This window comes from Azolla caroliniana, unplaced genomic scaffold, assembly GCF_043228905.1.
Source record: "Azolla caroliniana isolate FFs.n. ecotype wild unplaced genomic scaffold, voAzoCaro1.0.p SCAF_10, whole genome shotgun sequence".
Classification (NCBI taxonomy): Eukaryota; Viridiplantae; Streptophyta; class Polypodiopsida; order Salviniales; family Salviniaceae; genus Azolla; species Azolla caroliniana.
The window spans coordinates 9,430,661-9,447,604 of record NW_028230445.1 but is presented as its reverse complement, the minus strand read 5'-3'; the positions used below and the strand labels follow the sequence as shown (position 1 = coordinate 9,447,604).

At 40.9% G+C, this 16,944-nt stretch overlaps 1 protein-coding gene across 1 annotated transcript; it reads right to left on the bottom strand.

Annotated features, from left to right (window-relative positions):
• Nucleotides 1–8,380: 8,380 nt before the first annotated feature.
• Nucleotides 8,381–16,644, bottom strand: LOC147858996 (DHHC-type zinc finger family protein). Its single transcript, XM_087325485.1, has 9 exons — nt 16,491–16,644; nt 15,833–15,946; nt 15,377–15,760; nt 15,216–15,284; nt 15,045–15,116; nt 10,694–10,822; nt 10,523–10,603; nt 10,216–10,410; nt 8,381–10,128 (listed from the first exon to the last, which is right to left on the bottom strand). The coding sequence occupies exons 1-9, from the start codon at nt 16,533–16,535 to the stop codon at nt 8,893–8,895; spliced, it is 2,325 nt and encodes a 774-aa protein (XP_087181611.1). The 5' UTR covers nt 16,536–16,644; the 3' UTR covers nt 8,381–8,892.
• Nucleotides 16,645–16,944: the final 300 nt, after the last annotated feature.

Here is a 16,944-nt window from a genome sequence, read left to right as displayed (position 1 = left end):
AAGATTCGGATGCTGAAGAAGGCTCTGAACCGGACCTTCTCAATGAAAGACTTGGGTCCGGCAAGAAAGATATTGGGAATGCACATCATCCGGAACCGGTCGAAGAAGTTGTGATTGTCACAGGAGAAGTACGTGACAAAGGTGTTTCAACGGTTTAACATGTCAGAGGCGAAACCGGTCGGATCGACACTTCCAACAAACTACAAGCTATCCGGAAAACAAAGCCCGAGGACAAAGGCGGAGAAGACGGATATGATGAAGATTCCATATGCCGTTGTCGTCAAAAGCTTGATGTACGTGATGGTATGTACCCGGCCGGATATCAGATATGAAGTCGAAGTGGTGAGCCGGTTCATGAGCAATCCCGGAAGAGAGCATTGGAACGCGGTAAAGTGGATACTCCGGTATCTAAAAGACACCTCGAGTATGTGCCTCCGGTTCGGCTCCGGCAATCCCCAACTTGACGGATTCACTGATTCGGATATGTCGGCTGATGTGGATACTAGTCGGTCGACATCCGGATATTGTCAACCACGGAGGCAGAGTATATGGCATTTGTAGAAGTTGGCAAGGAGATAATCTGGATGAAGGACTTCATTGGAGAGCTAGGAATCCAACAAGAGGAATATCAGCTCTACTGTGACAATCAAAGTGCCATTCACCTTGCAAAGAACACGGCCTCCCACTCCCGGATGAAGCATATCCAACGAAGGTACCACTGGATCCAGGAGAGAGTAGAAGATCAAGAGTTCATGTTGACAAAGATCCACACGGAGGAGAACAGGTCAAACATGTTGACCAAGGTGTTGACAACAGACAAGTTGGACGCGTGCCAAAAGCGGATCGGGCTGGCGAGACATCCCATGCCGGAGTGAAGGGGGAGATTGTTGGGAAATCGATCCCTCCGGATGGGATCCGATTATGAATGAAGAGGACCTGGAGAGAACCGGAAAAGATCCAGAAACTAGATCAGGTGGACCCGGTGAGAACCGGAAGAGATCTAGAAACCGGATCGGATGGACCCAGTGAGAAGACATATTTGTAAATATTTTTTTAGTAAGCCTATTGAGGGTATATTTGTAAATAGCCCTAAGTTCATATAAGTATAAATATGACTTAGGGCAATCACTTGTTGAGGGTTGTTGTTGTCATATTGTTATATGTGCATAATTGTTGTAATAGAGAGAGGAAGAGAGTGAGAGTGAGATACAGAGCGATACTCTGTTGTAACCGCCGCCTGTCAAAGATACAGAGCACAAGGTAGTTGCCTCCGAGCCTCTGATTGTACTGTTCTCATATAGTGGTAATTGGAGTTTGTGGGCTCCCGTGGCTTTTCCTATTCAGGGTTTTCCACGTAAACATCCTGTGTACTCTCCTTTGTATTCATCTCTATTCCCATTTCTGTGTTTCATTCTCATTGAAGTGATTCAAGACTCGGTTGTGGCCGAGCAATATTCCACGCTATTCTCTTCAGCAGTCTCGAAGTCCAACTCCTTGTTCATCCGGAAAGGTCCAAACGGTCCGGTGTGTATATTGTTGTATGTGGATGACCTGATCATTACCAACCCCAACCTTGCTGAAATTGGCAAAGATGGTCCCAATTGTCGAACGCATTTGAGATGGACCTGCGGCACCTTCACTACTTCCTCGGGATCGAAGTGATCCACACCCCCAACGGTATATTGCTCACTCAATGACATTATGTGTTGAATATGTTGTACAAATTCGGCATGATGGATTGCCGATGAGTCTCTACTCCTCTCGACAGAAATTTGAAGCTTCGCCCTGACTCGAGAGCGACCTGCGATGAGAAACGGTTCTGGCAAATCGTCAGAAGCCTCATTTATCTAACCATCACCCAACCCGATCTTAGCTATTTGGTCAACATCATAAGTCAATTCATGCAGAGACTGATTATCGAGCACCTTCAGTGCGTGCATTGAATATTGTGATATGTGAGCAGCACGAAGGATTGAGGACTACTGTACCAGCGCCGCATAGCAAAACTGTTAATCGGCTATACTAATGTCGACTGGGCCTGTGATGCCACGGATCGATGGTCGACATCAGGTTTTATGTTCTTTCTTGAGAGCGTGGTTGTAGCATGGAGCAACAAGAAGCAATCGACAGTGGCTTTGTCAAGAACTGAAGTTGAGTATAGAGGCGCCACCATCGCAACTCGTGAGGCTATATGGCTCCAACGGCTATTGCAGGACCTACGGGTCGAAGTTCCCACTCCGATTCCAAAAAACTGCGACAAAATCGATAGCATGCAGCTAGCCAAGAACCCCATATTCCATGCTCGCACAAAGAACATATAAGTGCATTATCACTTTGTGCACAAGCGGGTCTTGAGCGGTGAAGCCAAACTTCGGTATGCTCGAACTGATCGGCAAGTTGCCAACATATTCACCAAGGCCCTTGGGATGGACAAGTTGCAGCACTTCTCAAAGATGCTTGGTATCCAGCACCTCGACGTCCCGCACTTGAGGGGGAGAGTAGTTGATGAACCAAAGAAAAGAACCAGCCAAAGACAAGAGGAGAGCCGAAGAAGATGTCGAATTGGCTAAAGAAGTCGGAAAATCTGGAAGAGCCGGAACAGGCGGCAAAGTCAAGAAGGACAGAGCCGACTGAAAGAAAAAGGCCAAGACCAAGACATGGTCGGATGTGCTCTAGGGCCTGAAGTAGGATGACGAATTGGATGGAGACAACCAATTCAGACAAGAGCGGGAACGAATCAGAGAAAACTAATTCGGTCAAGTGGGTTAATTCGGATGAGCCGAATTACATGAAGGACAAGCGGATAGGGAGGCGACCGAAGCCGACACCGAAACAAAGGTTTCAACAGGACAAGGGGTGTTGATACCGCGACATCGTGGGAGCTAACAAGGGCCTTACAAGCTGGCCGGAGAGGTCGAGGAGCATGGGACCGAACAGGTCGAGGAGCGCATGCCAAAAGATGCCAAAGCAAGAAGGAACCTCAAGTTGAGCTTGAGGGGGAGTATTGAGAATCAAGCTCAACATGGGCCGGATTGGTTGCCTAAGCCGAGAGCCAGATTGGATAAAGACCGATCGCCTAGGCCCGGACCGGATCGGAGAGCCGGATCCGCGGGGAGCCTACGCTCCTAGTTTAATAAGTAGTTATATTTTTAGGAGTTAGTGTCAATAGCTCAATTATGAGCATTGAAGTACTTGTCAGTACTTCTGACCATCCTTTAAGGACTTGTATAAAAGTGCTCTCTTAGCACAGTTGTATATATAGAGAAATATTATTTTGAATCTGAGCTTTTAGTCTTCTGCTCTCTCTCTGTCTCACCCATGTACTCTGTTTTCTTTTCATTGTTTTTTCTACGTTTTCTGTTGTTGTCTAGCTGAGCCGGTTGAGTTCGGTTTAGCTTCCACACATTAATCTTTACGAGTTACAAACAAACATATCCCAATCTAGTTGTGTGGATATCCTTGATTAAATATTGTGACTCGACAGTCAATAACAACACCATCTTGGCGATCACAGGCCTCCCACATGGCTTTGTAATTCAATACCTAGTGCCATTCTCTCATCATCAAAATTTGTGCATTCTGTAAAGAATAAGGTGTATGATTCTGTGTAGTGGAATAGAGATGTGTGTGTGTATGTGTGAGAGAGAGAGAGATATATATAGTCGGCACACAATAGACAAAAAAAATAGAAAATTATATTCACAAGAATAATGACCAACCAACAAATACAAAGAAGAGGAGAATGTGTTTATATCGTCACCTTCTCTCTATATTCTCTTACTAGAACTACCTCTTGGGAAAGAGGGGGAAACTTATCTACAAACTAGAACTATCTGTCATAAGAGTTATGTCTATGACACATTAATTATTGCTACATAGTAGTGGGGTGTTCACACACTCGAGTATTCCTAAAGTGTGTTCACTCACTAGGGAAGTTGAGTTTGATTCTCAACATGCCCCTTCAAGCTCAACTTCTAATCGGTGGACAGTCGGCTTTCGTTTGTTGGTGTTCGGCTCCATCTTTGGCTGATGTCTGACTGTGTGTCAGCTTCGGCTTTGATTGTCGGCGCACACTACTTCCTTTGTTCATTCAGCTTCGTGTCTGGATTTCATCCGGTTCCGGCTTGATGGTGTCAGCTCATTCTGCTTTCGACTCAGGCTCACTCCCCCTCAAGCTCAGCAAGTCGAAGGTCGAGAGACCAAGGTCCGCCTTTAATTGTCGAAGCTTGTCGTCTCCTAGGCTCACTCCCCCTCAAGCTTGACAAGTCGGAGGTCGAGAGACCAAGGTCCATCTTGAATTGCCGAAGCTTGTTGGCTCCTAGGGCTTTTGTGAAGATGTCGGTCATCTGAAGACTCATGTTGTCACTACGTCGTGACACTTGCCAATGTGTTGCAAGTCAACATCTCCAGGCAAGACATGTTCTCCGATGAATTGATAATGCACCTCGATGTGCTTCATCCAAGCGTGCAAAACCAGGTTTTGAGCCAGATGAATATTGCTTAGGTTGTCGCAGTATAGAAGGATTAGATCTTTGATCTGAATGTCCAAATCCTTCAAAATCCTCTTGAGCCATACGGCTTCAAATGTGGCAACAATCACGCCCCTATATTCGGCCTCTGTGCTTGATAGTGCGAGTGTGGGTTGCTTCTTGCTACTCTAGGATATAGCTCCGTTGTCGACGGAGACCGCGAATTCGGAGGTAGATCGTCGATCGCCATTGTAGTTGGCCTAGTTGGCATCTGTATACCCTTCGAATCAAATCGACATTGCCGATTTGTAGAGGATGCCATAGTTCATCGTACTTACATAATGTAACACTTGCTAAGCACAATCCAAGTGAATATTACGTGGTGTCTACATAAACTGGCTGAGGAGGCCGACCAGATAGCTAAGGTTGGATTGGGCAATGGTAAGGTAGATGAGGCTTCCGACAAGTTGCCAATATCGTGTTGGTTCGCATTCTATAGTGCCGGAGTCGGCATCAAGCTTTAGGTTTCAATCTAGGGGGGTCACCAAATGTTTGCACTCTGTCATCACGAACTTGTATAGTAAGTTGAGAATGTACTATCATTGTGAGATCATAATGTCATTCGGGGTTTGAATTACTTTTATACCTAGGAAATAATGGAGCTCCTTCATATCCTTCATTTCGAATCAGCCGGAAAGGATCTTTTTGGTGTTATTGTATCGGCTATGTGATCTCCTCCAATTACCAAGTCATCGACATATATTATGATGAGTATTTGTCCCTTGAAGTCGCTCCGAATGAATAGGGAATTGTCAGAATTTGACATCTAAAAGCTGATTTAATGAAGATATTGTGTTATCTTCAAATGTCATGCTCTAGGCGCTTGCTTGAGGCTGTAGAGAGGCTTTTAAGTTGGCATATAGCAGTCGGATGTGTACGCAACTTGAAGTGGGGGGATTGTAACTTGTGACCATCCTTGATCATTTCGACCTTGGCTGAATCAGCCTCTTCTTCCACGACCACGTCCTCTTCCTCCGTCTGAATGTGAATAGACCATGTGTCCTTGTGATGCATTTCCCTTCGTTCAGATGTAATTTTCTTCAACCAATAGCATTGACTAGAGATTGAAGGAGGGAGGATTCTCTCTTGCGAGGACGGCCGATCTCATTGTGCCAAAATGGGATGCTAGGTCGTCGAGGCATATTTGCACCATTTCTTCATCATCAATAATAACATTGATCGAGCCAAGTTAGTCACGCAGCTCCTTGATCTTCAAGGTGTAGCTTGCGATCAACATATCCATGTATTGGATGTTGTTCAACTCTTGACAGAGTTGAAGTTTTCGTGTGGTCATGTTTGCCGGAGGTTCTCCCAAGCTTCCTTCGGCGTCTTGGCCTCTTGGATATAACCAAGAATGTGGTCGTGTACGCATGATGCCAGACAATACAACACCTTACTTGTCGCTTGCTCCCATGTTGGGTGTTTGGTATGGGTTGGGTTGGGTTTCGTTTCTTGTGCTCCCTCAATATAGCTCCAATAACCTTGGCTGACAACATATCGGTGCATCTTGTATTACCAAGATGCAAAGTTATTTTTGTCTAGCTTTTCACTTGGGAGAGAGCTGCCCATCTGAGTGTTCATGATGGTCGATTGGTTGAAGTTGTTTTCCTCCTTCTCTATTTGATGAGTCGGTTCTACTTGATCGTCAGCAAATAACACAACACAGGTGAATGGGTTGGATCAGAATACTAATCACTTTGATACCATGTAAAGAATCAAGTGTATGATTTTGTGCAGCGGAATAGAGATGTGTGTGTGTGTGTGTGTGTGTGTGTGTGTGTGTGTGTGTGTGTGTGTGTGTGAGTCAACACACAATAGATAGAAAACTGTATTCACAAGAATAATAACCAACCAACAAATACAAAGAAAAAGAGAAGGTGCTTATATAGTCACCTTCTCTCTATATTCCCTTACTACAACTACCTCTTGGGAAAGGGGGGGAAACTTAACTACCTACTAACTATGTATCATAAGAGTTATGTCTATGACACATTAGTTTTTGCTACATAGTAGTGGGGTGTTCCCACGCTTGAGTATTCCTAAATTGTGCTCACACACTAGAGAAGTTGAGTTTGATTCTCAACACATCCAATTCCCAAAACTTGTGAACTCGACAATGAACTCCCTTGCACATTTTATAACTTTAAAGATATCTATTGTCAAATGAATATAGAAACCTCTCTTTCAAGAATGTTGCTATTCTTATCTTTATTTGGGTGCCTGACTTTGGTAAATGCATGTCGACCATTCACGTTTATTGCACGCTTCCACATTATGACACGTCACCATTATTAGAAGGGGATGGTATGACAAACACAATTTTGTTAATGTTGACCAAGCAATATTCAAATTCCCAATCTAGTTAAAAGATATCACCATTGCTAACTAAGTTACTAATTGCTACTTCTCAAAGACATGCCCTTGCATTTTCTTCATATCCTAGATATCTCTAGAAGGTTTCCGTACCTGATTACATGTGTGAAACTTGGCATAATCTCACTTTTGCAATCATGGGATGTTAATCATTAATTGAGAAGTCAAGACTTATATATGCAAGCACCTTATCATCATCAAACCATTCCAATTCTATGCGGCCTTGAGCCTTCTAGGCATTTATCACATGTTGGTAGCTATCTTTGGGTTATTGCATTCTTTATTCTAAATTGCATATCAAATCTCTTGTTAACCCTTTGCTTATTTCTTGGTTTGTATTTACTATTTAGTTGAGTTTTTTGGAATAATTGCTTAATGCACCAACTACAAAAATGAGGAGATGGGCATGGGTAATCAATATCGAAAAAGCAAATCCTGACTATATGCGGGTTCCAAACCGAGGCAATTGACAATGCCTTACGATGATAATAGTCTAGTATCAAGATGATAAAAGTTTGCAATATTTAATAAGATCTAGGTGTGTTAGGCATCAAAACAATAAATCTACACCTTTTAAATGGATTTTCTTTTGTTGCATCACATAGAGACGATGATGAAGATGTTTCTATGAAGTTTAGGTGTATTACACATGGTAATAAGGTATATGGCTTGGTTATGTGTCAACATCAAGAAGCAATTAGTGATGAAGATATACCTATATCTCTTTATGCAAACTAAACTACCTTTTATAAATGCATATAGAACATGCTTGATAGATCCACATCATAAACATAATTAACTCTCAAAGAGTGCGATGTTTAGTTTCCACTAACACCAATAACAAACAATTGGTTGCATCACATGCAACAATAAGGTTTTTACATCTTTATTTTATCATGCCCTTCTGATGTGCAAACAATCAAGCTTGTTAAATAACAAAATTCACTACTTGGATAACAAGCATAGTTATACAAATGATAAATCAGTTGCATGATAGGCCCAAATTTATCAAATTTATCAATGGGGTCTTCATTCACTTCAAAATAAGGCTAGTTTTCCAAGATTTCAAATCCCTCTTCTTAATTGGAACCATGAAAAAGGAGATATCAGAGAACTCGATGCATGAAAGCATTTTAAACAAGGACCATGGTTCCATGTAATATTAACAAAAAATGTGTATGGTATGTGCCAAAATAAGGCATAACCGCTTCATTTTAACACCCTCAATTCAAACAGAATGAAAATAAATATAAAAAATCAATGCACAAAGCAAATAGCAAGTAATCCCAACCCTATTTGGTTCCATACCAACGTAATCACCCACTATTGTTATAGAGCTGATTAAAGCAAGGAGATAGCTACGAAGGCTTTAAATTGCATACAAAAATCTTAACACAAGTATATGTAAAAGTGAGCCAAGCCTAGTGAGAAATTTGCCAAATACAGACTAGAGCTTACTATACAGTAGCAAATGGAAGTTAGATAAGGGATTTCATAAGAGCATAGCATTAAAGGATCAAGAAATGATGTTGACACCATGCCTCTTTCATAAGCTCGAGAAGACACCAATCCCACATTGATGACATTTTATCTATTTCTTATGCATGCCACCAAAAAATGCACAAGTAAGCAACTGCAGGATGGCTGAACCCTCTCATCCTCCCTTGTTTTTCACGAGTATTGGAACTAATCATCTTTACATTCTACGCTCTTAAAATAAAAGAACTATTTTACACCACATTAGATTGCTATATCAAGTGGGCAATATTTAGCCCAGCAATTTCATTTCCTACCCTGTCTGGCAATGTCTACAGCCAGACTTAATGAACCATAGCCTAACTGGTTCAATATCCTTTTGGAGTCCCAAGAATTCACTGTCCAGACTGCAAAGCACACATTTGAGCTTTGATCAACAGCAATTTGGCCAACAGAAAAACACTCCAATCAAGAGCATGGTCAAGTCCTCGGAAAGAATCATGAAAACTATTTTCTAGTGTGATGGATTATTGTGTGATACACGCATGGGAGCAAAAACTGGCGATTGGTTGCGCACCATTGATCCTCGTACAGGAGCATTGACCTCCTGTACACTGCGTTCAGGTATTGGAGCAGCATTGCTGCCACTCGTCCTTCCTCTTGTATTAACAGAATCTGGTACAGATGAAGATGTGTTGTCATTTCGAGAACCCAAAACAGGTACGCTAAGAGGCCCACCAAAGAAGATGGAAGTTCCAGAATAGGTGAGGTTATCAGCTGCTACATGTGAGACTGCGTCACCTTGCTGATGAGAATTAGATGAATTTTGTGGGGAGCCTTGGCCATTTCCAATTTCCACTTCTGGCTGAATGGAAGAAACCCGTGAACCACCACCACTAGACATGGGCAGATTCTGTCGTGAAATAGGATTTGAAATTCTCATGAGATGGTTCCTATTGGGCACTGAGATGAACCTTCCAGCTTCTCGATCCCAATAAACTGCACTTCTGCTTTCTCTCATGTTGCTATTGAAATGAGAGAGTCGTGTATCAACATCCATTACGACATTATCATTTCTCTGCCTCTCATGTAAACTATCTGCACCACTGGAATCATCACCTCCATCACTGCCAGGGGTCATCCCTCCTGCCCATGATGGATGCTCAACGGGCAATGGTGAAAGAGTCGTTGTATGGTATATTGGAAAATTCTCTCTAGAATTAGGAGGAAACGTGCTTACCTGCTGATTGTGGACAGGGAATCTACGTTGAGGAAAAAAATCTGTACCTCCTATTCTTGCCCCTAATGGTAGAGGACTCAACGCAGCAGAGGTATGACCAGTCATTCCTCCAGGACTACTTAAACTACTCCGGCTTACCCCACCTGCCTCAATTTCCTCCTTACTCGTTGCTCGACTTGGAGGATACACTGTCCTTGGTGAGAAATCATGTCGAATTCCTTTATTGTTCCAATAATCTGCACTCATGCTGCTTCTGACACTAGCATTGCTGCTTGAACTATATCCAAGCTCAGACGTCCCTCCCTCACGAAATCCTGCAGATCGCATTACAGATGAAGACTTTCTGGCCTCTCTTGCAGCTCGTGCAGCCTCCACTGGATCAAGTTTTGCTAGTTTCCAAGCACTTATTCTAACGGCAAGTTTGTTTGACTTCTCTCCCCTTGTTGTAGCATCCGGATCGACAGTGGAAGGAACCCTGCCTGGTCCTAAATGTGGTATAACCTCATCCTCCTTTACATTAAGAGAAGGGAATCTGTTAATAGAGCTGAACCGACAAAAAAACTTGATGCAGAACCATATTTATGTGAAGAACTTTACCTGATGGTCCACGAAAACTCTTGGGGGTGTACACCATGCTCCCCTAACCTGCAGACCAATGGAGCTTGAACCACTAAGACCTGTAGCAGTGGAGCTGGTAGGAGAAGATGGTGCACTCTGTTGCTCTACTTCTTGCGTCCCTTGAGGTTCATTTTGGGCTCTCATTGCAACCACATATTCATATGTTGTTATACCCTGTGTGAACAACATAAACATGAATTTTTTGGAGTAATCACTTTCTATATAAGCTTCGTGCAAGGATTGAGTTAATTATGATGCAAAATATATAGACAACTGTAAAATGAACCTTTTTTATGAGTATTATATGAAAAAATAGCAGCTCTCCCAATGGTATAGAAGCTAACAACGGAACAAGAGTGCAAATAACCTGTACCAAGGGAAAATGTTCAAATCTGAGTATTGAACACAACTTTCCGAATGCCCCAACAAGAAAGAAAATCTGAGTTTATAATCTTACAATTACAATGATGAAGGGTGGCCTTGAAAAACCATTTCCAAGTTTATCTACAATCAGTCGTTCTGTATCTGCCTTACTTGTGAAGCACCTCACAAACACCGCTAGCCCAACAACCCAATCTAGAAGAAGCTGCAGCATCAGAAGGCAAAAGACAAAAAATAGTTTTAAACATGCAGAAATCTCAAGGCATTGAAGGTAGATCCTACTAATAAGCTTAAAATTACTGAGATTTACAACAGAAAAGCGACAAGGACATACACAAAATTGAGACTTATATCATCAACTCAAACTTAGTGTTCTTAAATTGATGTGGTTATGTATGCTTTGGACCCCATGCCTCTACCTTAGAAACGTTACTAAAAGATGACGCTTTATAACCTTGGTCTTAATTAATTGCATATAAGTGAAATGTTGATGTATAGTATAAGATGTTTGCCAGCAAAGAAGTTTTACGATTTAGTGCGAACACATTGAAAACTTTTTAAAGTTGGTGATGCTTCAAACCTTTGCAATATCAAAGGTTTCAAATGATTCCAGCAGAGTTCAAAATCAAGGTCTTTTTAAGGTGTGTACTTTCAGAAGACAGGTTTTTCACATTCTTAATTTCTGTATGATAAATGCTATCACAGTTAATATTTCTTGATTTTATGAGTGAATGGTTCTAAATCTCTACCATTTTTCTGTGGAATTCCACCCAAAACCTAGTACCATTCCAACTTAGTTCTAGTTATCGTTCCCTATATCTCTCTAATCTCAAGCTCAATATGTGGTATGGAATATTCCACATGGCAGAGATCGTTGTTTGCATAATCAATATAGAGTAGTGAGGGTTACACCCATTAATTCCAAGCTATCCATGAAGAAAGATGCTGTTTGGGTGGCCATTGCCCACCTTTCAAAGATAACCATGTTAGCTCCTAGTTCCTTCACAGTGAGCTCATCAACTCATGCGACATGATGTAGCTTTATCATATAAGTATAGTGACAAGAGATCATCAGCAACAGCGACTCCACATTCACTGCACATGTGGGGGTCTTGGTATTACAGAAAACTATTGCTTACTGTCTATAATATGTTATTCTCCAGATGATCAAGTTAAATCCCACTTCTTTCCAATGAAAGCAAGTCAAATTGCAGATATGGTGCAATTTATTGCTTACATGGATTACGAGAAGACATCACAAATGATGGATATAACAAATCTGGACTTTAGTCTATCTTCTTCAAACCATCCATAGATTTAGATTGTGTGTACTAAAGAGATGGAGGATACATTTGTGCATCTGCATCCCCATGGTTGCACAGAGTAGGAAAAGCACACTCTACAGATTGTGCTTGCATATAATATTGCTATCAAGTTTAGCCTTTCCGAAATTTCATGATTAAACACAGTTTTCATCGATGGTCTCCCATTGCTCATGGATTCTTTAAGTGCAAAGTGCTAGTTATTATATACTAGAACATTATATCATCACCCACAAGATCTACAAGAATTTGCGAGGATTTTGTTATTATGATGACTGAGAAGGGTTACAATATATTTTCCAAACAGAGACGATTAGTTATGTGGCTTAACCTTTGAGATCTCAAGAGTCCTTTCTATTGAAACCTAGGGGGAAAGCTTCACAATGCTGACCAGGTAATCCCTAATTAGTAATATTTGCAACTCTAGGAGCCCATTCAGGAACTTCCATTTCGAACCCAAGTTGTTCTTGATTGTCACATCAAAAGATTGTGCTGACAAACTTATACAAAGCAATTTAATAAAAAGCATAAATCCACACTACTTGGAAATTTACTTGTCTTCATAATTGATTTCCCCAATGCATCGATGAGGACATCAATCTTTCATAAGAAGGTATATGTTACAGCCTCATGTTTAACTCACAACTTTAGAGCCACTATCCAGCATTAGGGGTTCAGCTTAACCTAGGTCGTCATGTTAGCTACTAACTTGTGTTCATTGTAGGTGCATAATTCAGGTCCACGATTACATTAACCACAGTTAATGCATCTACCTCGGATTGGAATATTTACAGCAGTATATGAAACACACAGAAAAATTAACATGGACTCAGGGGTGATCCAGGTGCATTGCAGTGAAGTAGATCTATGGTAAGAGCTGAATCCTATGCCAAAACACCTTTATGTGCGTATGTGTATTTCTTTAGTATTTCACCATTGTCAACAGCTTGGAGACTGGGAAAAAGCATGAAGAAGAAAACAATTTACTTGTGCCAGGATCCTTGGAGTTAACAAGGAAGCAGAAGAGGGAAGTACAAGGGATTGCGGACACACGGAAAGAGTGACATAGGCAGTAGTTGATGAAAGCAATGGCAAAGTTACTCTTGGACAAGTGTAGCTGCATGGAAGCATTAAAAACGTAAAATTTCGAGCACATGGAGTATTGAAACACAAATTAATAGTAGTGATAAGAAGATTATCTGTTCTTTTCAAGCAAGGGTTATATTCGTCATTGTTTGTATAGATGCACAGTATCTCTGAGATAATCACCACAGATTCACCCACTGTAGCATTCAACAAAGTACAACAGCTAGAATTGCACTTATGTCTCTGTTCAATGAGATATTTGAATGAAGCATATTGAAGCTACTTCGTACAAGAATCTAAGAATCAAATGTCCTAGATAATGTCGCTAGAATGCTAGACATGACATTGTGACTATAGGTTCTATATGAATGGAAACGCCTTAAGAGAAAGGCAGTTCAGGAGAACGAGGCACACTAATACAATCAAGAAAAACCTTTGAACAGTCCCTTTTTCTTATGGGAAAGTAAGAGCTTCAGTATTGAACGTTTTATTTTATTTATAATTGAATCTGATTGCTTGTAGTTCAAGAATGGGAGACAAAAATCCAAACACGCAAATATCGTAGCCAGAAGTTCCAAAATTGAAATGGAAAATGTAGAATGAGATTTTGGCCACCAAATAAATGACAAAATATGACCCCAAATATACGTTGATATATATTAACTAAGTGCAACGTCTTAGCACCAAGTATCCTAATAGCAGTGGATTTTGGGATTGCTACCTACTCATTTAGAACTACACCTTAAGGCTTGTTCATCCCATGGAGGTTACTGGAATCTGCTGCCCAACCCTCAGGGGACTTTTGAGCATGCCTCCACTATTCAATCAGAGAAACATACTGAAACAGTCATGAATGACTACAACTTTGGTGTTCTTTTGTTCGAGGTTCACAAATGTTCTCAATCCCTAATTAAAGAGTAAATTAGGTCATCTCTGGACATATCTTCACTAAGAAGTGAATCCTCATTACGCAGACTCCCTATCTGTCTGAGATCTTCCATTATCGTGATGATCATCTCCTCCAAGAACATCATCTAGCATAGCCTTCCTTTCCTTCCAGGGGATATATTTCAGTTGCACCACCCTTGAAACAAGATCATGCCCTTGCAGGCTTGGTACATATCATAAGTGGAGTGAAAGCAACAACCAAGAACATGCATGAGAGTTGGTGGCTTAAGGCAAGAAGATAAACAGGCATTTTGAAGTTTTGAAAATCATTTCCAAAAACAAAGCAAAAGAAATGTCAATTCTCGTCACACAACAATGCCTTTGTTTCTCCAAGTAACAAGTGGTTTTAGAAAGAGAGCTGTAACAATCTCCTGATGCTTATATCATCAACAAATACAAAACCATAAACTCAAACTACCAGCATTACTTATAGATTCTAAATCAGGACGCCATCTTACCAGGCCTTCCAAATAACGCATTATCAATTCTAGATTTGATAAGGACACCTCCTCGATTGAGAGCAAGCATTCTATTCTGGCGAACGACAGTTGCTTAGGCACATTACAATGCCTTCATTAGATGACATTGACAGGATGTTAAGATGTCATCCTAATTTATTAACTTGCCTCTTACTTTTCAAAATAGAAATATTATAATCAGTAATATTAAATGGATATAAAATATTTTGAGCAAATGTGAAAAAGTTGTTGTTCATGGATTCCCTACCTTATTTATGAATATCCTAACACATAATTGAGTTTCACTTGTTAGCAATGAAAGTTTTATTGCCAAATTTCCTTGTCTAGGTAAAGGAGATTACATCCACAACCATAAAAAAAAGACGTATGAGTTGACAAGCTTGTGACAACCCAACATCTATCTCCCACCACTCAGGATAATTAAAGCCCATCGTTCTCCCTTTGTTCAAGATAAATCACAAATATCCACAAACTCAAAATCATGATTGTTGGTGTATTTCAATCACAAACACACACAAAGATAAAAATTAGCAGCACTTTAACAAATGGACCATACATCTTAGATTTCCAATAGAAGAATATATCATCTTACCATCACAAGACATGTGGCCATGAGAGAGACAAAAGTAACATAATTTTTCCTCCCAACACAGTTGTTCAGCCACTGAAAAAGAGGTAAGGTTTCCGACTTAGAGACATGCATAATACAAAGGTAACAAATAAATGCTCAAATCAAGGAGTATCAATATAGCACGGTACATACTCGACAATGGTGGTCGAAGCCATCTACACATTTATCACAACTTCGACAATGTTTACTAAACTTACGTACCTGCGCTCCAAAAATGAAAAAAAACTTAGAAAATAGGAGGAATGGTACCTATACTTTTTGGGATTTAATTCGTATAGAAGTAAGGATATTACCTCCACATTGCAAAGTGTGCAAAATAATACATCTTCATCATGAGCGGTCTGCAGTTCAATAGTATCCTTCTTACAGTTGTCGCTTTTCACAAGCCATCCTAGTGTGCACCCTAGGCACAAAGATAGCAGGGAAACATGGCTGTGTCTATTTTCTATGCCACTATCAGAGCATTGGTTTGCTTGCTTCTCGAGATGTGGTGCCAATGAGCTCCTTCCAGACGCAGATGGTTCCAGAGATGGTCCAATCCCTGTAAATGCTAATGAAGAATTGTCTAGAGATCCTTTATCCTCTTTGGCTGCAAGCTTCCAATTAGAATCTAGTATTCCCGGGTCAGCCGGATCGATAGCTGTACATCTAACATAGAGTAGAAACACTGCTAGGGCCTGTAATTTAAAACATTGTTTTAGATGTGTGGCAGACTTGTATTCGACCAATCTCTAGGTAAAGTACATTACCACTAAGGAATAAATAGCAATTGCCGCATATTGAAGTCCTTTATTTCCCAAAAATGGGGCAAGAAAAACATAGAAGGCCGTTGAGAGGAGAAAGAATACTGTGATAGCCACAACCTGCAAGAAATGCAGAACACCCCATCAATTTATATTGCGCAACATCTCGTCATATCGTAAGCGTCACACAGATATTTTCCAGACCTTCAATATTGCATAGATTATGCTCATCCAAATATCTAATGATACGGAAGTACCTATCTCTGAAATTTCTACAGGAATATACCTCCCATCTCCTGACATCCAAACAATTAATCCCAGCCTTTACTATAATCCCATTTTCAGATGTCCAGGAAGTGATTCCTATGTTTTCCAGTGTGAAACATTGGCTTGATAGCAAATCACTAGAGCCTACATATACAAGCTATGTCTGAGGGTTGACTTTCACATCTGTTTTGGTCTGATTTCGTAGACCACCCAAGTTCCCAACGTCCAAGCTACAGTTTCGTTCAAGATGCATTATTTTTCTCGGAAAAGCCTCTTGCAGTACAATGTTGATTAGAAACGTCTCAGGATAGCATTGTACAGATTGTAGTCTTTATTTCATTATCCTTCATAAATATCTTAAACTAGTGATACAATACTTTCTAAGAAACTGACTGACCTGATATGTGTGAGCAGGAAGCTGCCAGCCATGGCGGCGCACCATCTGACCAAGCCAATAATGTTTATTTTTGCAGGGATCAAATGGAGCACATAACCATGCAATTCAAACACTGTCCTCTGCATACACAGCACAGAATAGATAGATATGCAGCCTGTGCAAGACAGATTCAAACCATCATGTAGGGTTCCATAGCTATATGCCCGAAAATTATTTGCAAAGCTTGGTTGGAAGTGTATGTGTGTAACATGCCACCACGAGACAGTAGAGAAAGCGAGCGAGCGACCGAGAGAGAAGCTAAGAAAAAGAAAAAAAAAACGGAATTACCTGGAGGCGTCAGGTAGGCAGGGGTTGGGGAATTAGGGTTTGAGGTTCCATAACTGAGGATTTGGGATTATGGTGAGCCAGCATCAGCGAGAGACAGAGAAGAAAGCTATGCTATGGAGGGGGGGGT